The sequence below is a fragment of the Sphaeramia orbicularis genome, chromosome 5 (genome assembly GCF_902148855.1).
Source record: "Sphaeramia orbicularis chromosome 5, fSphaOr1.1, whole genome shotgun sequence".
Taxonomy (NCBI): domain Eukaryota; kingdom Metazoa; phylum Chordata; class Actinopteri; order Kurtiformes; family Apogonidae; genus Sphaeramia; species Sphaeramia orbicularis.
The window spans coordinates 36,932,353-36,960,242 of NC_043961.1; the positions used below are offsets into that span (position 1 = coordinate 36,932,353).

Consider the following 27,890-nt stretch of genomic DNA (forward strand, 5'->3'; position numbering starts at 1 on the left):
TAAAACTTTAAGAATAGCCACTGATTCAATTCCAAGCCTGATGTAGCATCTCAATAAAACAACTAATCATTACTGAGAATGATAAAATGATTCTCTTGAAAGTGTGACATGAATGGGGGTTGTTAAATTGTGGCAGACTTTGCTCACTTTTTATTTGCCTCTCCATGGAATATCTAAATGATTGATTTCTTTATAACAAGTCAAAACTGTTTGGGAAAATCCTGATTCATCATAGTATAATAAACTCATTATGACAACAATTAAAACTGATGAATGGACTGAAAACATTATCAGTGTGTTTCCATCTCTAGTTATACTAACAAATCAGAAGCTGCCTTTAGTCAGCTGTAAATATAATCTTGGTCTTTGTGTTGAGCATCAGTTTACTGTCCATGCTGTACCTCTGATGATGGTCGTAACGATGCCTTGTCGGATCAAACTCTCCTCCTACATCCACAACAATATCACACACTGCCAGCTGGGCTGGATCTCTGGTCCGAATGATCTCAGCATCCTGTGGAATGAATAGACAAATTTGCTGATCTGCAATCATTTATCATCAAGCATCTGGTAGAGTGGGAGAGAGCATTTTCATTGAAGAAATTACATCTGGTCTTCATGTATAGGCCTCATTTATGTTATCCAAATCTTTTACATCTATGATCCAAATGAATTAAAATAATTTCCACTAAGTCCAATTAAACCAGTACGGTGCCAATTGGACCCACCTGAAGCAGGAATGCAGCCAGTTCTGGGCTTAGTGCTTTCGTTAATGGCACTGATAAGTCATTCAGACCATAGAATAAGTTTAAAAAAAGATCCAATAACGTTTATAATTGAACATTTTACAACATGATGCAGTCTCTAACAGCCACTAACTGATTTTGATGGAGTAGAGGTTTTTGTTGTAACTTTTCATTAAAAATAGATTATTCTCTTACCGTGTCAAAACAAGTGAATGTTTTGGTCAAAACTTCCAAAGTAATAGTTTGACTCTGTTTCAGTCCTTGATTAAAATGTCCTAAGATCTGTGATTGTCAGATCCATGTGGCCCTTTGGAGATTTTTTTTATCTGTACAACAGCACCCCCATCTAGTGTGCTAAGATATTACATGGAACCAATTACAAATAAAAGTAGAGTACACGTGTGTCCGAAACATTTAGAGTAAATACTTCTTTAAAGCGTGCATTGTGTTAATTCGGGCCGAACAACAGAAGACCAACTGATAATTTTGGTGAAAATGTAGGCTTATCCACAAAACTGAATGACATTTTCTGCGGGACGAGAACATCCCGCCTTCATCCTCACTATGTCGGCGAACTGTCTCACCTTATACTCAGGTAACTGTCGGAGGAAGAAACAGGCCAGAACCTCGTCACAGTGAAAGGTCCCGTTATGGGTCCCGATCTTTTTAACCGTCATGTTGTCGGTGCAGAGTCTCTTAGGTTCACTCGACATGTATCTTTGTGCAGAACGAGTGTGGTCAACTGAGAACAAACACAAATTAACGTTAGCTTGTAGCAATCGCAAAACGACGTGGTTTCTGGATAATGAAAAAGATGTCTTGACTAAACTGACGGGTTTCATACAAACAATTAAAAAACGAGCATGGATTTAGTTACATGCGACGGTGCACCGGTGGCGGACGGATTTGGCAGCCGGACCGGATGTGGTGCGTCAGTGTTTAGGAACCGGATAATACACGGATACGTTGATGACTGATGAGATAACCGTGAGAAAACATAAAAATTATTATTATTATTATTATTATTATTATTATTATTATTATTATTATTATTATTATTATTATTATTATTATTATTATCATTATTATTATTATTATTATTAAATGAATAAAATAAAAAGCTATATGTATATATCGCATGTACTGTCGGCATTATTTCTAATTTTTGTTTCATATTTATTGTACAGTACACAAATAATAATTTGTGTAATGTTGAATTAGATCTACCGTGTGTTGTCAAAATGCAGTATCTGAGCTGTTTATTATGTTTATATAAACTTTGTGTGTGGAGTGAAAGGTTGTTTTACATGTAACCCTTTGGGACTGCTGTCATTATTTATGTCATTATTTATTTATTTACACCATTTTGGCTGTGTTCATGCTTATGACATACATTTGGCAAGATTGTATATTTTTATTACTTCATGTTGTTTCCAGCTCAGGTTCTATGGTAGGTCTAAAATACACTGTCTACAAACAAAAGTTACACTCATACTAAAAAGAAAAAATGTGACATTATAACCCTTTCAAATCAATTTATAAATCCCACATTTTTGAGCTTAGCAGTTTGAGAGTGAGTATTTGACACTGCATGAAATTTCATAATGCATAAAAATCAATGTTGCTGCTAATTATACAGGAAAAAATTACTTTGCACACAGTATATTGAAAATATTTGTTTTTTTATCTAAAAACATGGTTGCATCATGACCAAAATAGTAAATTAAAGAGTCGAAATATTTGTGATATTAGTATTTGATTAGTAATATTAGTATTAGATATCAATAATTAGGTTACCTTTAAGTTAAAAAAAAAAATCATGTAACGAAAGTAGACTATAATATTAATGTAGCCTATAATATACCTTGGAGCTTGGTTTTAAGTGCAATAATACTTAGTGGTATGAGTGTGACTTATATTATTACCCTAAGGGGTTATATTAATTTACTGGCAACAGCTAAAATGTTTTTGTTTCTCTGTACCAGATATAACTGACAGAAACTTAATGCACAATGTATAGTCACAACGTACAAATAAAAGGAAGAGGTTGTCAATCGTTAAAGAGGTTAAATGACAAGGGCAAAAAAAAAAAAGGGTCTTTGACAATGTTACATCTGCAAAAGTTTGTCTAGAGTTGGAGAGTAAGAAAACAGTTTTGTGTATTAGAATAAGATTAAGCAGTTTACATTAATTTAAAGTTGCAGTAAGATATAGCAGATCTTCTTTTTGGCAGATTTGATAGGGTATCTTGTCATATGCCAGTAAACCAGGGCTATTGACCGGCTTACTGTCCTTCAGAGATAAACTAAGAGCTAATTACAGGAATTACATTTTTAAATATTGATATTTTTATATTTTTCTGTTTTCTCATAAATAGTAGAGCCTTCTTTTTTAATTGAACCAATGAAAAATACAAACTCTTAATAAGGATGATCATACAGTAATACAAATGAAAAATAAGATTAAAAAATAAAGAAGTGTAGAAGTGGGGATATATAAATGAAGGGCAAAATTTACATTCAAATACAAAACAGTGTGAATAATTAGGCATTTTAAATTCACGTATAGGAGCAGAGATGCAGCAGAGAAGACTGTTTAAATTAAAATAATAAATAAGGAGCAATGTTCTGTCTTATTTTCATTGCAGTTTTTTTCCCCTAATATTAATAGTACAGCCTTCTATCAACCAGGGGAGGATGAAGTCTCGCAGCCAACTCTCGTTCTCGCGGTACTGCTGCAGGTATATTGAGAGGCTAATTACCGCTGGACTACAGGGTTTTCTGGCGTGAGAAGACAACCACCCTCACTTATTTACAAATCGACACCCCCGTGGAGACCAAATAGTGTGTCACACCAATCTAAAACATCTGACGGCAAAGGGTAGGCTTTGGATTTTCTCTTTGAAAGTACATTCTTTAGGAAATGATTCATTCACCCGATTACTGGGAATCCTGTTTAGTGTAGATGCAGAAGTCTGACACTGAATATTGAACACTGACTGATGTCCACTCTAACCACATGAGCACCAAACAGGTATGAGTTTGTGTGCTGTTAGGATTCTGTCAGGACCTTCCTTCTCATTTTGGGACAAAGCCTCTCCAAGCATACAGCATTTGAATCAGTCAGTCTGGGAGTAGACTGTAGGTGTTTTGGTCGGATGCAGATCAAATTTGCTACCACAAGGTGGCGTCACAGGTCAATCATTTTAGCGGGGCTGCTAGCCTTATTAGCCCTCCTTTATCTTTGATGCAGACATAACCTTATCTCAACTTAATGAAATCGATAAACATTGATTAGAGACTCCATTTTCCTGAGAGGGTATGGTGATTTGCGCCGAAAAAGACCCTTTAAGATTGACCCCCAAGCGTCCTTCTACCGCTTATAGTAACTTTGTTTTGTTTTTTGTGTGTTTTTTTTTTTTTTTAATTTGCCTAAAATAAGTTACCAAATGAATATGAGGGGGAAATAAAGCATGGAAGGTTGGGAGTTTGGTCAGATGTGTTAAGAGTGTAAAATAACATTTTTGGTCATTTTAGATTTTTTTAAAAGATTTATTTGATCTTTTCTTATAGATTTAAAAACCAGGAGCCCATTTATTTAATTCAGTCAGTTTCATGTTAGCATGCATGCTCAGAGTCTGATACTTTTTTCCCACTCATCCAAACAGTTCTTGATCAGCACCATGGATAGCGCACTGCTCGGAACACCTCTGGGTCTAAACATGCCTCATGACTCATGGATGTTTCCTTTATGTTGTCTGCTTGTATTGGGGGAAACAAGCTGTTTTCCCTTGGCATTATAAATATACCCCCACAACCGTTCTGTTTGATACTTGTCTTTGTACTTCAGCTGAATTAATGATGCTTTACATCTAATATGCCATCCAGCCAAGTGGGTAATTAGCATAACTCCGTATAATTGGTGACTGTTCAACCAGAATACAAATTTGGGAAGCAATGCCACTACCTATTAGCATTCTGAATAAATTCATAATAAATAAATCAGATTTTTTTGGCAACTTATGTGTTAACAGGACTTTGCTGTGGATACATACACCATCTAAAGAAAACAGATCAAAGTGACACTCATGGAATAATCATTTTGACATCGTTTATGTAATAGTTTCTTATTTTCCTTGTGAAATATATTTTCTTCACAAATATAAATCCACTCTATCTGTTTCTATAGTGTTTATTAGCAGTTGTTAGCATGGCTTCATTGTAAATAGTTTTGAAGTTCATTTAGATTGACTCATGCTAGCAGGGACAAAAGGAGCATTAGGGGTACAGTATTATTATTTTTTTCCCAAAAACCAAATGAGTCATGGTCACAGGCCAACTGAAATAAACAAGCTCCAAGATAATTTGCCAGCCTCCTACACTGCTGACCAGCCACGCTGTATCACTCATCGAGCATTGCTCCCATTGGCTTTCCACAAACCATGAGATAGTGTTATGGGTGGTGCAGAGAAAACGTCAAAATGCCTGTGATTTCCCCTGCCGCTTCCAGTTTTTCATGTGGCAATGCTGGGAAATGAGCCTGCCCTAGTATGCCTTAAAAGGAAGAGCAGAGCAGCATTCAATCAAATAGTCGATTCTTAGCTATAGGGTGAGTCTACGTCACATTCTCCAGTGTTCTACTGCAGTGGCAACAGCAAAGAGCAGAAGGTGGGGTTTCTTGCCTGTGGCTGTCAAGTAGTAAATTAAAAACAAAAACAGGATTTTATTATACGGGTACAGTTAAATGAAGAGCTAGGATCAATGTGATGTATTCGAGTGAGATCTAAAACATCTCATTGTTTGTTCATTAATGATGTATTCAAATCTCTTCTCTGGATAATGGTAATATTATTATTTTACTAACAAGAGGAATTCCTTTATTGCCATAACCGTTAAATCAGTTGACAAGTTTTCTCCAAAATAAAAAAAAAACAACAAAAAACAATGCATTCGTTGATGTAAACCTATATTTGACAAATAACCTTTATATTATCATGAAACATGTGGAACACAGGTTATTTCAATCCTCTTCATATTTGTGTATATAGGCTACATTCAACACCCAAATATTAAAAGAATCTTGAAATCTGTGAATATAGTGATTAATGATGCACATTTACATTAATATACAGATTTTGGTGGTCTCATAGTCAGTGTTTAGTGTGTTGGCTGGCAATGAGAGTATGTTTATTTTATCAGTGGTGCATTATGGGTCTGATATTTTTGGATAATATCTGTTTACTGCTACTTCTGCTTTGTTGTCCTGCGCCCTCAGAGAAAGTTCATTAACATGAACTGTTTCCCTAAACCAGACCTAATGAGATCCAAACTGTCTTCCCTACAGCCAAAGGAAAGACCTTCAAAACAACAGCCTAAAAATCATCAGCATAATTACGAACACTTCCCCTGTAACAGCTGGTGAGCTGCTACACTCAAGGGCATTTGGGAAGTGTAGTTAATCCAATGATAATCTTGATCGTGGTTTACACATATTATCGCTTTAATTGGTATGTGCGCTAGGCAATTATACCGTCACCAATTACATGGTTGTAGTTTACTGGGTTGTCTAAGCTTCTGGTTCCCTCTAATAAATGCCCTTTATCAGCAAGTGAAGCCACCAAAATGTACACTAATGGACTTTTCATTGACATAATGAATTAATTATACCCTGTGAGGTAGAGTGGTGAAGGATAATGCTGAGCCATGCTGTTTAATAGTAGATATACACTAATAATTAGAAACAACAGCCTCTAAAACAAGACGGCACAGTGAATTGAACATTCAAGATGATGTAGTGTGTATATGTGAGCATGGCGTACTGTATGCATGTGTGTGTGTGCGCACACACACGTGTGCATCCATTAGAATGCATAGTGCATCCTCCAGTGTGAGTCACCCCCTCTCCTCTCCCCCTCTCTCCCTCCCCACCCATCCACCCACCTCACACTACCAGCAGCATCTAACTGCAGTCACCGCCTAATATTACGCCTCTGACTTCACACCGGCCAACTGAGGATTCTGTTTCTACGGCAACCTGCTACAGGCTCCACCCCCTCACATCCCTACCACCCCTCCTTCGCTCCACTTCTCTGCCCCCCTTCCCGGCACAGACCATGTGACTTTCAGGAAGGCTTCTCCAACCTCCCTTTATTGTTATTAACCCTCTCCTGACCGGCCTGCTGCCAGAGGCTCTCCGCAGGCTGCCTGGCCGGCTTCTTGCCTCTCAAAGGGAAATCAGAAGCATCTCTAATCTCCCTGGAAGATCAAAGCAGGGCTTGATCTGAATGTTATATTAGCATATTTTTTGAATGTGCCAGAATGAGTCACTGTGTTTCTTCATCTGTCTGGGATTCTATGTGTAACTGTCGGAAAGAAAGTTGAAGTAAATCTTGACAAGTTTTAAACACACACACACACACATATATATATGTGTGTGTGTGTGTGTGTGTGTGTGTGTGTCTTGCAGTTTGTATACTGTCATCCTCAAACTTTGATGTCAGTTGTCTATGATGACATCTCATTTCTCAAGGTCAACTGGTGAGAGGCAACAACCAATCATTATTTACAGATTTCAGAAATAGAGAAAGGAACCTCAGGTCCGGTAGTGATCTCACCTGAATATTGCCTCGCTGGCTCAGTTGTTTCCCCCACATCCCAGTGGGAGACATGTTGTTTGTGTGTGTGTGTGTGTGTGTGTGTGTGTGTGTGTGTGTGAGGGTGTGTGTGTGTGTGTGTGTGTGTGTGTGTGTGTGTGCATGTGATTGGAGATGCACAAATTTGAATGAATGAACTTTATGAATGAAAATTCCTCTTCCTGAGCTGCAGACAGGAGGTGAGATCATCTTGTATATTGAAATGGAGAATCCTCCTTCCCCCACCATCCATCCATAAATACTGGTTGGCGCCTGGCTTAATGAGTCCATCAGGGGTCAATATGGATGAAGCATGCAGTAGTAGCAGGATGGCTGATGACAATACTTCCTCTTTCCAATGGACATGGATATATAGACAAACACAGACAACGAACATAGATACACAAACACACACTTATCTTTGTACTTTAACTGGAAATCTGAAAGAATTTCTGTGCTATTCAGCCTCTAGGTTTTAGTCAGTATGATGGTGAAGCAAAGTGCCAATTAGATTTGCTTCTTTTGTTCACAGTCCTTTTAGAAACAGAGTTGAGTGGATTTGATGATTGGTCACCTATTCAGCAGTGCATGAGTGAAAGTGACAATGAGTAACATGAGGGGCTCTTGATGAGGATCCATAAATAGGCTTTCCAAAGTGCCAGAAGCTGCCCCCCACCCACCACCACCACCACCAATACACCCCCCATGCATGCGTCCAACCACACACAGACACCTTCCCCTTCCCCCTTTGACTAAGACAATCTGTGACCACTGGCACCGGGCCTTTCACAACATGTTCATATTCACTGGCATGTTTACACATATGCACAGTTATGTTAATGCACAGCATTCTTCTCAGCATCCTTTGCTGCAGGCCTCTGTTAAATCCCTCCTACAGATTATAAGGCATGTTGCCAAACAATGCAGCATTTTACATCAGCCATTGAACTGGATACTGCAGAGTGTCTGTGATACATCCATCCCTTTAGTATTCACATTAACACTTGGTAGGTGTGATTCTGTCAACAAGGATTTAACTTCTGAAAGTCTGAAAAACTGTGTTTCCATGGTGCATGATCTATAAAAACAGCAGTCTCTCTGGACACACTGTTAACAAAGCTGTCACTTTAGATTTTGCCTTATTTTTTATACCCTTCTTTTCGATTTCTCCTATGTGAAAAGCAGAAGAAGCTGCAGTACTGATCCTTAGAGGCATGAACATCCATGACGAGGAGCTTTACTATATGCACTAATAAATAAATCATGAAGAAAGTTTTAAGAAAAAGATAGAAATAGAACAGAGGCTGTTCCCCATTTAGACTGCCTTAAGACAGAGAAGAAGCGAGGAGTGGAAGAGACGGCATGCGATAGCAAGAATGATTAAAGCAGATAATCTTTGCCAAGTTTTTCTGTTTCATGTAATATAAAAACCTACATTAAACATTTATAAACCACAATGGCTGGAGTTCTTTTCATATTAAACTTGGAGAGGAAAATGGAAAGTATTGGAATGAAAAAGAAGGTTACAAATGCAGTTATAAATGTAGAAAATGATAGACAAGGTTAATCTCTGACGGTGTAACAATTGTTAAATGTGTTGCTCAACACAAACATTTAAATGTTGCGTAGTCTCCTTTGGTGAGTCTAAACTTCAGCCTGCTGCAGGTTCACGAAAGTGGAAATTGCCCAGAGGAAATAATTCTTTTATTACTGTTTTTCATTTAGTCAGGTATTATTCATTTTTATTCAACCAGATTTAATAAAAGAAAAAATTGGAAGAAGCTTGGTAGGCTTATGTGCAGTTTTGTCTCACGTGGTTTGTGCACTAGTTAGGGTTTCCCCGTTGTCTACAAACACGATGAGGTCATCGTAAGGGTTTAAATCCAACATGAGCTTAATCTGGGAGATAAAGGCAGGATTTGGATTTGGCACTCAAAAAGGGTCATGTACAAGCTACAATCATTTACACTCACTGTTAATATAATGCTCAGACATGGGGTCCTCAGCTGTCTGACAAACACACATCAGCCAAATAGTTTGACTCTTGGAAGGATCCTCTGTGTTTACACTTATGTCATTCTCTCCCAGTGGGCTTGAGAATTAAACTGACATCCAGTCCTCATGCAGGGTTTGTCTGACTTTTCTAATGGCGAGAATTTAGAGATAACACTTTATGATGAGATATATTTAAACTGACGCCTTGAGGAACAGGCTCTGATGGTTATTAGAACGTGAAGAAATAATAAAAGTAGTTGAGATTTGTGTTGAATATGACAGCTTTCTTAAACTGGTTTGATATTTTACTTCATTCAGGTTAATTAAAGTCGCTGAGGGAAACAAATCACGCCTGGGGAAAGTCACATTTAGGTCCTGTGCTGTCCCACTCTTCATATTTCTCACAGAAATGGGTCAGTAGAGATTGCAGATGATTATTATTATTATAAAAAAAAAAAAAAAGAAAAAAAACGACCTGCCGTCCTTCCCTCATGTCCCATTCTGTGACAGACGGGATGCTCACAGATTATGCAGCAATTACACTGATACAGAGGGCGTTAATAGGGTTTGAAGGGATTTACACGGCGCTGTCCTGTCAAATGCTGGATGCTTTGGAGATGACATCATTCTGATCACCTCACACACCGGCTGACCCCCTCCTGCCTCTGCCTAAAAGTAACCTCACTCAAACATAACACCCGTTTACCTGCGGTTGTCCCGTGTCTCACCGGACTGGACTCGTCACAGTTTATTCGTGTTCTGATAGGACAGCAGCATCCCTCCATCCCTCCCTCTCTCCCTCTGCATCCTTCCTCCTCCTCCTCCTCCTCTCCTCTCCTCTCTCTCATCTCCCGTCCTGTTTACTATAGGTGAGATAGCCCTATAAATTCCTGAGTGTGCGCAGATCGCATCCTCAGAGGAGAATGGCAAAGGAGGAGGTGTAGTGACAGGAAAACAAGCGAACCCACGGAGGGTGGCTGTGGTTGTGTTTACGGCTGAAAATCCACGCAGCACAGAGACGCAGACCTCCACTGATCCACGGCTGCGACTAGATCCGGGAAGGACGGGAGGAAGGAAGGAAGGGGGGAGGCTGGCGTGGATACCGATTACGCATGAAAATAACAGAAAATAAGAATATTCCTCACCGATTGCTTTTAGTAGAATAAAAGTGGAATAAGCTTTTGCAGTCACCAGCGATGGACTTAAGACAGTGAGGTAAGAATATTGGTTTTTCTGTCGCTCCTGTTGTGAGATAGACACAGTGAAGGCAAAAAAAAAAAAAAAAAAAACACACCCTGCTTTATTTACTCTGCTGGGGAAAAAAAACAAAAAACTACCGACTGTTTTTGACTGTAACTTCACGGCTCTCAGGGATGCTCTAGTGATGCGCCGGATCTGAACCGCAGGAGGTACGAGGAGAAGCAATGCAACCCCCCCCCCCCCCCCCCCCCCCCCCTCCATTTACCCCTCCAACCCCATGCATCCACAATGCACTGGCCTGTAACAGACCATAGCTTGCTCCTGCAGCTTCCACAGCTGATACCTAGAAATAAAGTGAGCCTAAGCAACACTATGAACAGACAGGATCAGTCGGATGTGAATGATGTGTGATTATTCCAGACAGCAGATGTGTCTCAGTGGTTTGGTGTGCACAGAAAATTATAATGAGGATGATTCTTCCAGACTTTCAGCTTGATGGTTGTGGGTTCCTTAATGAATCATCCAGGCTGTCTGTCATTCTCTTTTATGCATATTTTTGGAAATGTATGTTGTTGACAATGCTATGTATGTGTGTGTGTAGGTGGTATAGTAAAACCACTTTCATCAGATAGGATGCATTTCAGTCTTAATCAGAGTAATTATCACATTAGGCTGGTGAGAATAATGATCTGACATGCAGTATGATGAGTAACACTGACCTTTAAACAGGAGGATGTGGAACAGATGAGTGCACCTCACACTTCACAAGCTTATTATCTCCAGGTTGGAGTGTTTTTGAAATGAACACACTTCGTTTACTTTATTTCTTACTAAAAAAAAATACATTGATGCTAGTATTTCATAGATTTTTTTTTAAATATTGTGTTGTTTTATCAAAGTCATAGATCCTTGCCACTTACAGTAGAGTAGAAATAATCACTACCCAATGCTCTGACAAGGAATCATGCATTTTCACTCTCGGCTGAGCATTTACACAGTAATGATCTTGAAGAAATGACTTTTTTTTTTTTTTTTTTAAAGCTTGAACTCTCATAATTAATCATTATTTGATCAGTTGTAATGTATGAATGATCTTGCACCAATCAGGAGACATAATATATGGCATTATTCGGTTTTCAGCCTTGGTATTTTCATGCACAGTAAAGCTGCAGCAATAGAAGCTATCTGAGGTGTAATGCAGTGTAAATTATAAGGTTGTCACTTCAGCATAAGAAGTGGTGAAGCACGTTATTGATTGTGCACTTTATAAAGGTACCGCTGAAAGGAGGCTTACTTGGATTTATCACCACATGAGCGAAAATGCTACATATTCAAGGACTGATTTGATATCTGAAAGCATACTTCATGGTGTATGCGTAAATATTAATGCCCTTGTTGCAGGGTACATGACTCTTTTACCCATTCTGGTCAGTTAACACAACGGTACCAGTGGTGTTAGAGGTGATGAATCATGAGAAATGCTTAAATGTAGCAGATTTGTTCTTGATTTTAACAGTTTTTTCACCAAATCATCTTTTCTATGTGTATTGATACAGAATTGTCAATAGGTGATATCAGCTTATCAGATTTAACATGGTGAAAAACAAGCCAGAGGACATTATGCATTTCATACAAACACACTAAATGAGGTGCATAAACCTACTGTCATGGCAGCCTTCCTGTTTTCTGTGGAAATAATTGCTTCTGTACTGATTCATTTCACTTTCCAGTATAATAACTGCTTAGATTTTTTTTAATACTAAGATGTAATTGTGTGCTGTCAGTTACTCTCCATTGTACAGAATTTGTAGTCCAGCAGTGTGTGGTAAGAATGGTGGTACTATACTGCTGACTTTAACTTGAGCACAGTGAGTGACAGAAGTGGACATCATATAATACCTTAGTTAAACATCCTAGTACTTGCAGATATGTCAGAGCTGCTTGGATCAAATTTGGGCAGTTGTATTTCTATCCAATATATATTAATTTAGTAACTCTGTCTACATTTTCTTCTCTTAGTGGGTTTAAATCATCCACTTCTGAAGGAGGTGACAGTCAATATTCAGACTAAGTGTTATAGATTACCTATAGTTAAATCTAGCTACAGCTGGATTTAACTATAGCTGCCACTGCAGTCAAAGCTGTTCATTGCTTTCACTGAAAGTTGTCAACTTTTCTTGCATTTTCAGCTCCCAGAGTAATTTGGTTTGTAACAATTTCCATTCTGTTTCCTTCTCTCTTTGTTCTGTCTCTTCAAGGCTCCCAGATTTCTAGTTGTTTTGATGACTGCAGTCTGTCATGGCGCTCATCCATGAACCTCGTGCCCCCTCGCCCTCTCTGTCCGGTTTTAACACACCACTCTCGGACCCTCCGTCCTTTCGACGGCTTGATGCGGAAACACCCTGCACTCCGGAAATGGACCTGACCCCGACCCAGTGTGTCCTTCGAAACGTCCTCTCCATAGATACAGGGAGTGCAGTGGAGCCCGGAGGCGGAGGAGGAGAAGGACATACTGCCGGGCACAACCAGTCTCCAAGTGAGGAGCAACAAGAGCACTTTGCCAACAGTGTTTTGAAACTCCATGAGCATGATGGGAGTCCTGGAAGGACAGAGGGAGAGGGACAGGAGCTGGACAGCAGCGCAATCCGAAACCAGGCAGATGATGCCAGGCTACAGTGCCAGTCTAACGGAGGGGGTGGAGGGTTTCTGGAGGGGTTGTTTGGGTGTCTACGGCCTGTCTGGACTATGATTGGCAAAGCTTACTCCACAGAGCATAAACATGACCTGGATGGTAAGTCTAATAATAACATTCATTTCATTTCATTCTGTAAAGTACAATACACATAAAACACATACACAAACAGGAATCAATGGCTGCTTTTAGTATGCTAATAAAAGCAACCACTGGCTCAATTTAAATTTTAGTCTATGCTTTGATATGCTAATGAAATGATCGTATCCACCAATTTAATTACATTAAACAGCTGATAGAGAAGTGACTCCCACAAAGGCCATGTTGTAAACAAACACTTCCTTGACGTGAAAGAGATGCAGCCAGAGAGAGACTCTATCAAAGCTGCAAAGGGCTTATTCTCCCCTGATATTCCCCCCCCCTATCTTTTTTTCCTGCTTGTGCCCACCCCACCTCCTTCGCTCTGCTACCCCCCAATGAAACTAGCTCCCTGTGACGCTGTGTTGTTTATGGCTGCAGCCACTACAATAGCGCAGAGCTCCCCCGGGACTCCTCTGCCAAATCTGCTTCATGAATTATGCATGGCCATGTTCTGACCCTGTGCCTCTCATCTCTATTAACGCAAACCTGACACACGAACACACACATACCCTATAAGGATGAAATAAATTAATACACACACACTTCTACAAATAGAAACACTACAATTTAGTGTTGACTTGAATGCATAAATTTGGATAAGATGCCACTTACAAACTTGCTAAAAACAAATAAAGTGTCGGCCATAAAGGTGGCAGTTTTACACCTCTCCTTGTCTTTATAGCCTTCTGATATTTAAGCACCCGTTTGACTTCCACATCTCCATCCACTCCCCTCCTTCTTCCATCTCATTGTCTCCTTTTCATCCTGTGCTGTTATCACTCCCAGCCCATCTGTACCTCTCTACTCGCCTCCTCAGTGCAGCATGACAAGGAGACATACAGACTGATGAGAAAAACGGATATTATAAAAGTCAAATAAATGGGGCTATCACACCTGAATGTCTGCCTACCATATCACAGTGGCTTTTTTAAAGCTGTGATAGAAAAGAACAATGAACCACAGGGGCTGCCTAGGAAACTGTCAGCTTTGTATTGATTGTGGAGGACTGTGTGCTGCCTGGCGAGGGTCTCAAATAATTTTTCAGATCACACACAAAGCAGACAGGGGATTCTGGTGTCTGGTGTCAGATGTGGTCTTGTGTCTATATCATGGGATATTTGAAGGGCTTATTAGAAACCAGGTCCATAATCAATCAGTGGATATCATTAATCATTCATATCCCCCTTATTAATATGATAAATGTGTCTGAATCTTCTTTCCTCTGGTTAAGGACAGCAGCAAAGCCGGTTGTATATTTTCTCTGTATTAACAGTCTGTCTTCAGCCACATGGACCCCCTACTGCCCCTTTGGGAATCCCCCTACCCTCTTTTTTCTTTACACACACCCACAGATCTTCCCCCGCCACTACCGTCACTACCCCTCCACCTTCCTATTCACCATGCAACCACATTAGGCTCTCAAATCCCCTCTCTCCTCCAACCCCCTCTTGAGCGTTGGACCCCTGTTTCGCGTCAGCCCCACAAAGGCACTAAGAAGGATTTAGGAGGCTGAGGGAGTATTACCCGTAGGAGATTAGAGCTCCCTGTCTGTTTGCCTGTACATCCTCAGTCGTAGGTTAAGGTGAGGTTCAAATACATAACAAGATATCAGCCCGATACTTAGAAAACCAGTGTTTAAAACAGATTTATTTATTGTTAGAAGTTTAAGCTTTTATATCTGGTCCCAGTTTCACCCTTTTCTTTTCCAGTATACCAGATGGTTTTATGCTTTCTTGTTATAATTCTTTACAAAATAAAGAAATATACATTTTAATTTTATAAGCTTTAAAATGTATACTGCTCTTTTAAACGAATCACACAATGGTCTTCACCAAAAAATCTTGATGCAGCTACAAAGAATGAAAAGTGCATATAAATGCGTCTAATGAGCAATTTGGGTATTTAATTGTAGTCCAAACAGATGTTATGCCATTAAAAATCAGCTGCGCTTTGGTCCAAACCCCACTTTGCTCTGCATGAATAGCTCACATGTTACTATTGGTAAACTCAACATCTACATTGGCCTTACCTTCTCCTTTTTGCAGAATGCTGGGAGGTCCCTTTCGAGGAGATATCGGACCTGCAGTGGGTGGGTAGTGGAGCTCAAGGTGCTGTATTTCTTGGCAAACTGCACGGACAAGAAGTAGCTGTGAAGAAAGTGAGAAATATCAAAGAAACAGATATCAAGCACCTGCGCAAGCTCAAACACCCCAACATCATCACATTCAAGTTAGTACCAGTTGTCTTATATTGTATGTTTGGTACTACTATTGTAGATGGATATACGGTTGATGTTATTAACTATCTAGACAGGAACTGTGCCCTCCTTTGAAAGTTATTAACTTTGTCCTTAAAATGTCAGTCTTAGTTTACTTTTCCCATCATAAGGAAGTGAAGCATTTATCATAGTAACACTTGAACTTAATACAGTTAACAATGATTTTTCTGTTCACTTGGTCCATGTGTCTAGAAAATATATAGCCTTGGGATAAACAAATGGGTTGTTAAACTTCCTGCTTATTAGTTATTACATATTTTCAACCCAAGGAGGACAATGTGATTACTGTTGTGATTAGTTTTTCCAAGTTGCATAACTAGTCTTGTCATCACTCATGTATGTTGTAACATACTGTGCATACTTCTCCACATCCTCAGGGGTATCTGTACTCAGGCTCCATGTTACTGCATCATTATGGAATACTGTGCCCAAGGACAGCTGTATGAGGTGCTGAGAGCAGGCAGGAAGATCACCCCATCGCTGCTCATGGACTGGGCCATGGGCATCGCTGGGGGCATGAACTATCTTCATCTTCACAAGATCATCCACAGAGACCTTAAGTCACCCAAGTGAGTTTTCTTTATAGCAACTAAGTTTAGATCCAATACAGCAAGTCAGAGTACATGACTGACTTAGTGGCTGGTTTACCACTACAAAACCAGTGCATATGTCTCATATATATATATATATATATATATATATATATATATATATATATAGAATGCTGTTGATTATATGCCAATGACAATCTCAATGAACATGAAAATTAATACTTATAGCAGCTGCGACTCTGTAGTTTGACATCAGTGCACAGTATATTCTGATGTTGCCTGTTGTCCTACTAAATGTTAATATAAGGTGAGAGTTTACTTGTGTTTTATATGACAAAGACAAATATATGAGATATTTTCAGTATGACTGGTATGAAAACTGGAACAATAAATGTTTCAGATACAGATGAGCTTTATTGATCTCCAGGGGGAAATGCAGTTTCTTAATCAGGTCAATAAAAGAAAAGAAAGAAAGAATGAATCATTATACTAAAGTGTAGTAGACTCTGATGTCAGTGTTTATGACTGATATTCTTTACCACTCAGTCCTGCATCTTAATGAGGTTAGACGCCCACTGCAGCTGCTTGTCTGATTTGTCAAAATGAGATGTAGAGGACAATCTAAATCTTTGTTGTACAAGTTTTTTAGTCTGCATTACATTGTACAGATCAATCTTTCTGGCATGCTTTCATTTTTAGATAAATTACCTACAAGGCTAATTACCTATCACCCTAACTGTAAAACCATTGCTCAGGAGGTAGAATGACGGTGTCTTACTGCTGACTGGCTCAATGAATAGGTTTATTATGATAAATGATGGCAGCGTGTTCAGTGAATTCAGCATTTCTTGAACTTTGGGAACAGGTGAACTAAAACACTTTTAACATTTTGACAACATTTCATTCCAGCATGCTAATCACCTATGATGATGCAGTGAAGATTTCAGATTTTGGCACATCCAAAGAGCTCAGTGACAAGAGCACCAAGATGTCCTTTGCAGGGACAGTCGCCTGGATGGCGCCGGAGGTTATTCGCAATGAGCCTGTCTCTGAAAAGGTTGACATTTGGTAGGTGTCATGATGCTTTAACACTGTCTTTTTGATTTTGTGAACCTCTGTTTTGATTATCATTATCATTACATGTCAAAACAATTAGTGTAAACTGCAATTCTGTGAAACCATTCCCGAAAGACATACATTTTCAGCAAACTAACATTTCTCTCATATATTTATTAAGTATAAAATGTATGTTTAATTTTCATGTTTGCTTGTAATTTAGTAATCTGCATATTTAATGTTATTAATTCAGTTCAGACATTAACACAAGCATGGAATTCATTAATTCCATTCACATCTTATATAATGTAATGTCATTAAATATATCTGCGTTTGTACACTTATGTAATTTTCCCTAAACATTTATCATCTGTCATTGAATCAACATAAAATCTCATTAGTCACAGCCTCCTACTACAGTATAGAGTGCAGGATCCTATTTCCAGAAAATCTATACAGTATTATGTACAATATCTCATTACATGAAATTCTATAGGTCCTCTGCCATATCTGATGGGATGCCCTGTGTTACACCCCAATCTCTCCCACTACATTCTCTCTCCTTCTCTTTCTTACCCTATGTCCCTCATCATCACTCTTCCACTCCGTCCTGAAAGGAACGCTGGCTAATTTAATAATTGATTTGCCAGATGCTGCAGTGCTCAGGAGAGGCTGGAATAACCTTCCAAGCCTGTAGACGGTTTGGCCGAGAGCCAACAGTGCATTAGCAGAGAAGTGAAAATAGAATTAAAAAGCTTTGATGTAAAAAGAAACCAAAACCTAGATGTATACCATACAGTTTTGAATACATTTATGTAAACCATTTTATAGTAGTCCTTTCCATATAAAGACAGTCAGAAAGAAAGACCGTGGTCTGGTTTGTTTTTCAATATCATATAATACACATATACAGGTTAAATGACTATATGACACATTTTCATAAGGAATGCAGTAACTTAGGCGGACATAACCATACTGTCTCAAAATACTAAGCAAAATATAATTGTTCGTAACAATTATATTAACAATTGTATTTACTATTTTATCTCTGCCAACACAACTGCCATTAGCAGTTGGTCATAGACATTAGCAGATGACATAAATGAAAGAAAATAGAATAAAACTGTGAATTAATAATTACCCTAAAGGCTACATGTTTAAGCACTATATTCTGCACATTAATGAAGAAATACAGATTCTCAAACTCCAAAATATTTGCAGTTCCTGAAACGCATTATATAGCAAAATTCCTTTATATAATAAGTGATGAATTTTGTGAAGGGTATGAACATCTTATCTGACAAGTAAATGATTCAGTTCAGTTGTACTCCTCTGCATTGCTTATAATGCATTGAAGACTGCTAAAAGATGAATATAACATATACACTTAAACATGGGGATGGAGCAATTCTAAAAAAAAACATGTAAACATAACTTGGCACACCCCCACAGCGCTCTTTGTGATGCTGCTAGCACCTTGGATACTGTACATGGTAGCTATGGCAACCACAGACTCATCAGCAGCATTTTCCTTAGTTAACTTCCCATGGGCAGGTTCATGACTGACTCTGGACTCTGTGCAAAAACATAGATAGAGCATGGACTCATCAATGAAATTCCTATATTTATAAAAGAAAAGTTAAAATTTTGACAAAAAGACAATTTCACCATTTATGTTCAGATACTGTGGTTTATTTGGAGGTATACGTAATGTAAAATACAGAGTCAAATATACTACCACATCCTTCCAAACTTTTGAAAGCTTGATAATACTAGTTTGACAAATACTTTTACATGAAAAATCCTAAAGTACCCATCTGATATAACAACTGTTTGTGTCCCCAAAAGTTAAAAGTGTAACATTTCATTCATTCCACCTGTCGTCTGCTCACTTCACATCTTTATCCAACTGCCCAAAAGTAAATGTGCCTTATGTCCCCACAGGTCATTTGGTGTCGTTCTGTGGGAGATGTTGACAGGAGAGGTGCCCTATAAGGATGTGGACTCCTCCGCTATCATCTGGGGAGTGGGCAACAACAGCCTACAGCTGCCTGTACCCGATAGCTGTCCTGACAGCTTCAAACTGCTTTTGAGGCAATGCTGGTGAGTAAGGGAAAGAGGAGGGCAAGGAGAAGGAGAATGATACACAAAAAGAAGTTAGGGTGTTAGGAGGATTTTGAGTTTATGTTATTTAGAATAAAAATATTGTCAAGTTATGCACCGAGAAAAACACAAACCTGGAGACTAAAGTGTTGATTTCAAATGTTATAATATTAATAAGATTCACTATTAATGAATATGTACTTTAATCGTTCACAGGAACTGCAAGCCAAGGAACAGACCTTCATTCCGTCAGATTCTCTTGCATCTCGACATTGCATCTGCAGACATCTTATCCACACCACAAGAAACGTATTTTCAGTCACAGGTAAACTCCTTCTTTACTTTTTACATGACTGGTTTCTACTGGTTTTAGTCACAGTCAGTGTCAGTTCAGCAAGAACTATGTGTGATGCAATTCACATTCTTAAATTCAATTTAAGTTATTTATTTATTTATTTTGAATTTGTGTTATAACTCACATTCATGTCACAGTCATGTTGTGTTGTCTTTATTTTAACATTTAGAGAATAAAACAGCAAATGCAGGATGCTATCAGCTTTCATGGTTAAAAAATGTTAAATAAATAGATAAATAATTATGAGAAAATACAACTGACAACAAGTTGGATTAACCCCTGGTTGTAACTGTCTGACTATAACTCAGATAGACATCTGACAAAGCCAGCAAATTGGCTCTATATGTCTCTCCACTAAAGACAACTCTTGTCAGCAACATCCAGTATCTCTAATAGTCATTTTGCTGTCGAGCCATTTGTTTCCAGTCTGCTGCAGTAACTAAGGGCAGCGCAGAGCATGCAGCTGCACTGGGACCCCAGACCTCCTGGGATCTCACTAATAATACCTGTCCCTTCAATCACAACATATTATTACTGGTTCCTCGGCCTTACCAGCCTGTCATAGTGGTGTGAGTGGTGATTTCTGGTCAAACGGAGAACCATTTCGACCTCCATTATATCAGCGGATGATTGGGAAGGTCTGTGTGATGGAGAAGGAGGGTGTGTGTCTCTCTTTAATGGGATGGGGGTTGGGAACAAAGAAAGAGCACAAGGCCACCACAAACCCAAGGACAGGGCTTGAGAAATATTGATGTGTAGAAAATATGTCTTTACTCAGCCATGCAAAACCACAGATCTGTTTAGAACTCAAGCCCGTAAATTAATACGACACACTTGTACACAAAAACACACAAACTGAATATGATTTAACTTCCTCTGTGCAGTAACCCATCACCTCTTCATCTGATTATATCATATGATGCAAAACACAAAACCTCCATTGCACTCTCCACTTATTCTTGATCCCGTATTTCTGCCTGTTGCAGCCCTCCCCAGTTTCTTCCCTCTCTGTCTCATAATGGATTTTTCTTGTGACGTTTGAAAGAGGTATTTGCTAGTAGAGTGTATTGATTGCCCTAATGGTAGGCAGAGAGCAAAGAGAGGGAAAAAGAAGGGACTGGAGACATGGAAGAGTGCGCACAGAGTCCATTAGTTTAATAAGAGCATCACTCGTGCACAGACTGCACAAATACACACACACACACAAATTGTGTGCATATTGGACTTCCTTTGTCTTTTGATATGACAGGTATCAGATAACAGCGGCCACGCTCCACTGTGTGCACCAAAATGCCCACACTGCATTTTTTGTGTATGTGTGTTCATGTCATGTCAGTTCATGTTCGGTTTTGCTCTCTGTGTATTGATTATTATCTGACAGCTTAATGGGTTTCATTTCACTGATACACAGTCTCTCTGCAAATTAAGGGCTTTTTTATGCCACACTGAGGTACAATTAACTTGATTCTCTGCAATATATTTATCCATTTGTATAATAACTCAAAATGAGGTCTAGTTTTGTTGTCTAACATTTCACATTGAGGAATGGTGGCAGTACATCAAGAATACTGGTCTATTTTTTTGAAATAAAACAACTGACAAGTGTTTGGTTAATATATACAAGAAATATGGCAAAGTGTCATTATATACAGTATACATATAAGTTTATTCATATTTATATAATAGATTTATAAATCTAACACTAGGCAGAACGTGAAAAGTGAATGCATTTTAACGTGTAGACAGTGTTTTGAAGCAGAACACAAATTATTTGATTAATGTCGGTTCTCTCATTAATGAACAGAATTTCACATTTCCAATACTGATACCCCTTTTTTCTTTTAAAAAAAATGATGTCCTGTGTAATATGTTGTGAGACTGTTTTGAATAAAAATTTGAATAAAAAAAATTTTCACATTTTGACCCAGTACTGTGTCTTGATAACTACAGCCTACAAGCACTCTTGACTCCATTTTTCTTCATTAGTGACCCAAATTTAGCAAAGTCACACTACTTTTACTCTGGAAACATTTTGCATGCAGACCAGTGTACTAATACAATACTGCAAGGACAGATGTAATTGCAGCATCTATTAAAAAAATGAATAATGAAGAAAAAGTGCAAGTTTTATCATGGACAATTTTATCATGGACACCCATGAGGTTGTTGGCTGAAAGATTGTGTAATAGTAAAATGCTCCTGTGATTGATGAAGTCATTAATACCTGCTGTGATGGATGTGTTGTTTGCTTCCTGGTAGGCGGAGTGGAGAGACGAGGTCAGGCACCACTTTGAGAAGATCAAATCTGAGGGGACGTGCCTTCACAGACTAGATGAGGAGCTGATCAAACGACGCAGGGAAGAACTGAGGTTAGAAAACCCATTAAGTATTTAGGTGGTTTTAAAAAATGCCAAATAATTCCCTTTTCTTTGTCACTATTAATACAAAGAGAAGGGGAATAATCTTTGGTTTTTCAGTGATTAATTATCAAAATAAACATTCTGAAGACACCACTTAAGGTTTAAAAATTACAAGAGGCTTTTTCACTATTTTTGACATTTTATTCATTAATTCCCTGAGAAAAGTATTTGCAGATTCTTTGATAATGAAAATAAGTGGCCATTTCAGCCCTAATAAGTGTAGAAACAATGAAGAGAAGGATAAAAGTGTCTCTACTAATTGATCCCCCCCCTCTACTCACTCAGACATGCACTAGACATCCGAGAGCATTATGAGAGGAAACTGGAGCGGGCCAACAACCTCTACATGGAGCTCAACGCTATCATGCTACAGCTGGAAATCAAAGAGAAAGAGCTGCTAAGGTATGATAACAGATAAATGCTTACCTTCTATTCATACTGATTTATTAAAAAATGATTACAAATCAATAAAACCAGAGGCAGAGAGTGGGAATTAAAGAGAAATTAGTCCCACTGTAACCTCAGGAAAACAGTTGCTTCACTTATTGCTTATTATCCAACCACAGTAGCTGAACAGTGTACAGTATGTGTAAAGCACAAGTGTTCCCTCTTCTAAGTGAAGCACTTGGTCATTAGATCCAGTCACATAAAGCCATTGCATGTAACTGTACTCTTTTATGCCACGTTAAGTATCCACCAACATCCATCAAACAAGTATTGACTTTGTGTTTAACTGTCAGGAGGGAGCAGTCGCTGGACAGGAAGTACCCGGGTTGCTTCAAGCATCACAGTTCCAGACAGTCGGCCTCCTCCAACTCAATGGAGAAACTCATGAAAAAACGCAATGTACCTCAGAAACTGCCCTCACACAGCAAGAGGTGAGACAGTATCAACATTCACAACCTGCTGGGTATGAAGGCATTTTGGTCATGTTGCATTTGGACTAGAAATTGTGTATGTCAGAGCATGGGTTTAGTAATGTATTAGTAATGCACTTGTACTCAAAAATCAGAAAATTTAATGAATAGACCAGAGTAATATATTTATTGTACAAATATATTAGTCCTGAGATGTTTTTCACAACTAATTTTTAACAACCTGTATTGAGCCACAACCTGAAACAGACACTATATGTTATTTTTCAGAAAGCCAACAAGCATCATCCTGATGCCCAAAATACTCATTAATGTACCAAAACTATGGCTTTAAACAGTTTCTAACAATAGGTTCAATTTGGCAGACATGGATTAAATCTTGTTCAATGCTTAAAACCAACTAGATGGAGGTCTTCATTGTGAATGTTTGTCCTAGTCCCAGATTAGGCCTAATCCACATCAGAGAATCTGTCTCATACAGTATTGTCACTTGTTTGAGTAATGTGCTGTATGCTAAATAGTCCACCACCCTGCTGTTTTACCAATTTTGTCATCTCTAAAAGTTTGGGTTTGTGTACAGGGTGGGGAAGCAAAATTTACAATGAACATTTAGTTGTTTTTTCTCAGCAGGCACTACGTTAATTGTTTTGAAACCAAACATATATTGATGTCATAATCATGCCTAACGCTATTATCCATACCTTTTCAGAAACTTTTGCCCATATGAGTAATCAAGAAAGCAAACGTCAAAGAGTGTGTGATTTGCTGAATGCACTCGTCACACCAAAGGAGATTTCAAAAATAGTTGGAGTGTCCATAAAGACTGTTTATAATGTAAAGAAGAGAATGACTATGAGCAAAACTATTACGAGAAAGTCTGGAAGATACTATTAAAGAAGAATGGGAGAAGTTGTCACCCGAATATTTGAGGAACACTTGCGCAAGTTTCAGGAAGCGTGTGAAGGCAGTTATTGAGAAAGAAGGAGGACACATAGAATAAAAACATTTTCTATTATGTAAATTTTCTTGTGGCAAATAAATTCTCATGACTTTCAATAAACTAATTGGTCATACACTGTCTTTCAATCCCTGCCTCAAAATATTGTAAAGTTTGCTTCCCCACCCTGTATTTCTGACATTTGTAAGAATTTGCATCATTAGCAGTAGTTGGACCAAGAGCCACAAACCTGATCAGATACCTGTAAAATAACAAAAATATAGAGTTTAGTCTTTCTTTCTGTGTAAATCATGCAGGAAATGAGTTGGCAAGCTATTTTGCATTATAAGGTAATAAATGTCTTATAATTTCCAATCAGGCCAGACCTCCTTAAGTCAGAAGTCATCCTCCCCAAACTGGATTCATCCATGACCCAGGTCACAATCCCGAACAAGGGCTCTACATCCCCTGGCCGATCACGCAGAGGGAAACCACGCTACAGGAAGGCCGGCAAAGGCAGCAGCGGGGACTTGGCTCAGCTGAAGGCAACACTGTCGTCCTCTTTAGCAATGGTCAGCACCACGTCTTCTGTTCCCAGCAGCAAGCAGCATTTAGACCCCAGTGCAGCCCTCAGGGGTCTGCAGCACGACCTGCTGCTGAAGAAAATGTCCTCCTCCAGCCCTGATCTCATTTCAACCACCTTGGAGGCTGAAGGCCGGAGGAAGGGACAGATGAAGCCGGGGCTTGACAGAGCAGGTAGTCAGAGCGCCTCAGCTGGGTTGGAGGAGAGCAGGACTGGAGGGGTGGAGGAGGGGGCAGATGTGGGTGTTGGGACTGATGACCTAGCAGAAACTCCTCCACGCAGTGACACGCCCAGTGAAGATGCAGCGTCTATTCCGTTCTCCAGCAGTCCAGACTCACCCTGTGGCCGGGGAGCGGCTGCAGGGAGGGCCTCTGTGATCGGGAGCACCCGTGTTCCTCATGATGGCGAGGAGAAGGATGACGGGACGGTGATCACGCGCTCACCCAGGAGTCAACGTCTTACACCTTCAGCACTGCTCTACAGGGCAGCAGTCACACGGAGTCAGGTGAGACTGATAAATATGACTGATAAATACATATATGTAGGATAGGACATTCAGTTCAAAGAGGAAGTATTCACCCAATAAAACCCAAAGACCCAGACCCAGGAGTTTTAGGTGAAAAAAATGTATGCGCCCAGTGCCTAATCATGGTCATATCTCATCAGTTATCCTACAGCATCCACTGAAGTCCAACATGTTTATTTTCTCAACAGAGACGTGGAGTGTCATCTGAGGAAGAAGAAGGAGAAGTGGACAGTGAAGTGGAGTTACCACGAAGACGGTAAGCAATGTTAAACCCATCCATTATATCATCTCCCTTTTGACATTTACATCTGTGAATCCGTACAAGACAACAACATGTTCATATTGTGAACCCCCACTCCCTTAGTACACTCATGCAGCTGTTTTACCTGCTTTTGTGAATAGGTCTCATTTCACTGCATCTCCTTTTTGGCATCTGTTGTGGTTTGTTATGTTAAAGTTCTATCCTTATCTTTCTACATAAACTTAGAGGGCCTTTAATTCATCATAGCATCATTATGAAGAGTAGAAATCGCAAACCTTAGCACTCTGATCAAAATTCTGATGCGAATCCGAATCATGAAAGACTGACTGACTGTAAATTGCAAGACAAGATTACAGTGTAACTGAAGAAGAAAAAATGTCATGCAATACTCAAAAAGTAGTTTGTGCACTGCACTGTGGTGTTTGTTTCTTAGGTGCCAAAAGTGTTCACATACTCAGGTTGAAGTATAGAGACAAGGGTTTAAAAAGACTTCTGTAGAAGTTGAAGTATCAACTCAAGCTTTTTACTCAAGTAAAAGTGTAAAAGTACTGGTTTCAAAACTACGTAAAGTATTTAAGTAAATGTAAGGGGAAAAAAATGCCATTAGGACAAAAGCTTAGGTGGTGCCACCTCCCCAAAAAACATTTTTCTAAAGGCCATAATGACTATAATGTTATATTAAAATGTTAATGTTGAAGCATTTGGGATGCACTAGTCTACCTGTTTCAGCCGCATACGAGGGCTGTTAATTAAGTTCATGGCCTCACCCAGAAATACTGGTTGTTATAATACAGGATGTTACATTCTTTCGTGATGGGATAGTGATGCTTGAACATCGATGGACCAAGTGCATTGCTGTAAATGGAGATTATGTTGAAAAATAAAATATAAACTACCAGTCTGTGTTGTTACGTTCTGGGTGAGGCCATGAACTTATTGAACGGCCCTCGTATAAACCCACTGAAAATGAATGCATTTTAGTACAATGCAAACGTATTAAAGAACCATATATGTGTACTACTGAGCATTATCGTGTTTCATGGAGCTGAAGATATGATGACTAGTTGAATATAAGTATTGGAATGGTGCAAAAAGTCAGGTGCGAAGGGTCGCGTACAAACCAGTAGGGTGTTGGAATGGTATATGTTTATACTTCTCATCCAACCATAATCAAATTCACTCTATCTGGATGGTGCGATTTATCTGGATAGTTTTTTTTTTTTTATTTGAACGACGACAAGCAGGAATGAAACAGGAGTAATGAGGCCATTTTTATAATGTAAGGAGTAGAAAGTACAGGTAATTGCGTGAAAATGTATGGTGTAGAAGTAAAAAGTCGGCTGAAAAATAATTACTCCAGTAAAGTATAGATAACCAAAATTTCTATTTAAGAAGGTAACTTACTTGACACCTCTGGTTAGTTTCAATTAGAATTAGACAACTGAGATGAAATGAGTCTCAGTTTCAGCTCAGCTTTAACTCACACACAGACTACAACTCCCATATCATTAGCCTCACAACATAATTGCCAGTCATGTTTTTTCAAGTCATAGCCAGTGGTGAAAAATGAATCAGCAGTGTTAGGAGAGTAAAGTTACATAGAGATCACAATATGGCCAAAAATGTTACTTAGGCCATTATGCTATGAGGCTGACGATATTCAATAGAAGTGTCTCTGTTGATTTTACTGCTAGTTTGTACCTGTACTGTTTGTTTTAATACAGTTATTGATATTTGACACCAGTGTATCAATACATATCAAGAGGAAGCAATATACAGTATATCCCTGTATCAATATTTTGTCCCACCCTCAATCACTATCATAATATTGTCATACTATTATCACATTGTGTAAATATCTACTTACATGGTTGATTAAAATGTATCATCATGAGCTTGGTGATGCCTGGTGGTTTGTGTTTTTTAATTACATTTAATGAAGTAAAGTGAATATCTAATTATATACGTAACCTCTTACTGAATGTATGTATCCATTTTGTCCTGTCGTGTCCAACTCCAGGCGTCCTGTGAGTATGACCAAGTGTCAGTCCCTGTCCACCTTCAGTTCTGAGAATCTGTCGGTCTCAGATGGTGAGGAGGGAAACACCACGGACCACTCTCACAGTGGCACACCTGATGTGGTCAGCACCAACACTGATGAACGTCTGGACGACAAGAGCGATGACCTGTTGTCTCAAGGCTCTGAGATCCCCGCTGACCCGTCTGACCCGACCCAGCTGGGCTCTGATGGGTTATCTGAGAAAGAAGCTGCTCTTAGACAAGTTAAGACCCAGCTGGCTACAAATGACCACAATTATGAGGTAAGATACAGTCAGTGTGTGAGTGAATGGGGACACACCACACCAGGGTTTCTGCAGGTCATTAAAAAGATTTAAAAGTCATTAAATAGATTTTGTGAAAATTAAGGCCTTAAATGGCATTAAAAAGCATTAAATTCGATATCCAGAGGCATTAAAAAATTAAATACACTTGATGGAAAAAAAAGCATTGTTATTCACGATTTATTTTATTATATAAA

At 38.9% G+C, this 27,890-nt stretch overlaps 2 protein-coding genes across 5 annotated transcripts in view; one reads left to right on the top strand and one right to left on the bottom strand.

Moving 5' to 3' along the window:
• The window catches only part of myg1 (myg1 exonuclease), a 26,827-nt gene extending 16,575 nt beyond the window's left edge, over positions 1-10,252 (bottom strand). The window contains exons 1-3 of one of the 3 annotated variants that reach the window (XM_030134573.1): positions 10,079-10,252; positions 1,331-1,488; positions 402-514 (exon numbers count right to left, since the gene is read on the bottom strand). In XM_030134573.1, the coding sequence (XP_029990433.1) occupies positions 402-514; positions 1,331-1,488; positions 10,079-10,220 (413 nt within the window). In that variant the 5' untranslated portion in view covers positions 10,221-10,252. Of the gene's footprint in view, positions 1-401; positions 515-1,330; positions 1,489-1,623; positions 1,707-3,764; positions 3,881-10,078 lie in introns of those variants that run through there. The other 2 variants (XM_030134574.1, XM_030134575.1) reach the window with 2 other exon arrangements.
• The window catches only part of LOC115419661 (mitogen-activated protein kinase kinase kinase 12-like), a 27,084-nt gene continuing 2,697 nt past the window's right edge, over positions 3,504-27,890 (top strand). The window contains exons 1-13 of one of the 2 annotated variants that reach the window (XM_030134572.1): positions 3,504-3,626; positions 12,831-13,363; positions 15,451-15,634; positions 16,061-16,252; positions 17,144-17,302; positions 19,235-19,393; positions 19,610-19,718; positions 22,008-22,117; positions 22,454-22,570; positions 22,909-23,046; positions 24,360-25,068; positions 25,278-25,345; positions 27,372-27,672. In XM_030134572.1, the coding sequence (XP_029990432.1) occupies positions 12,871-13,363; positions 15,451-15,634; positions 16,061-16,252; positions 17,144-17,302; positions 19,235-19,393; positions 19,610-19,718; positions 22,008-22,117; positions 22,454-22,570; positions 22,909-23,046; positions 24,360-25,068; positions 25,278-25,345; positions 27,372-27,672 (2,739 nt within the window). In that variant the 5' untranslated portion in view covers positions 3,504-3,626; positions 12,831-12,870. Of the gene's footprint in view, positions 3,627-10,472; positions 10,588-12,830; positions 13,364-15,450; positions 15,635-16,060; positions 16,253-17,143; positions 17,303-19,234; positions 19,394-19,609; positions 19,719-22,007; positions 22,118-22,453; positions 22,571-22,908; positions 23,047-24,359; positions 25,069-25,277; positions 25,346-27,371; positions 27,673-27,890 lie in introns of those variants that run through there. The other variant, XM_030134571.1, reaches the window with a different exon arrangement.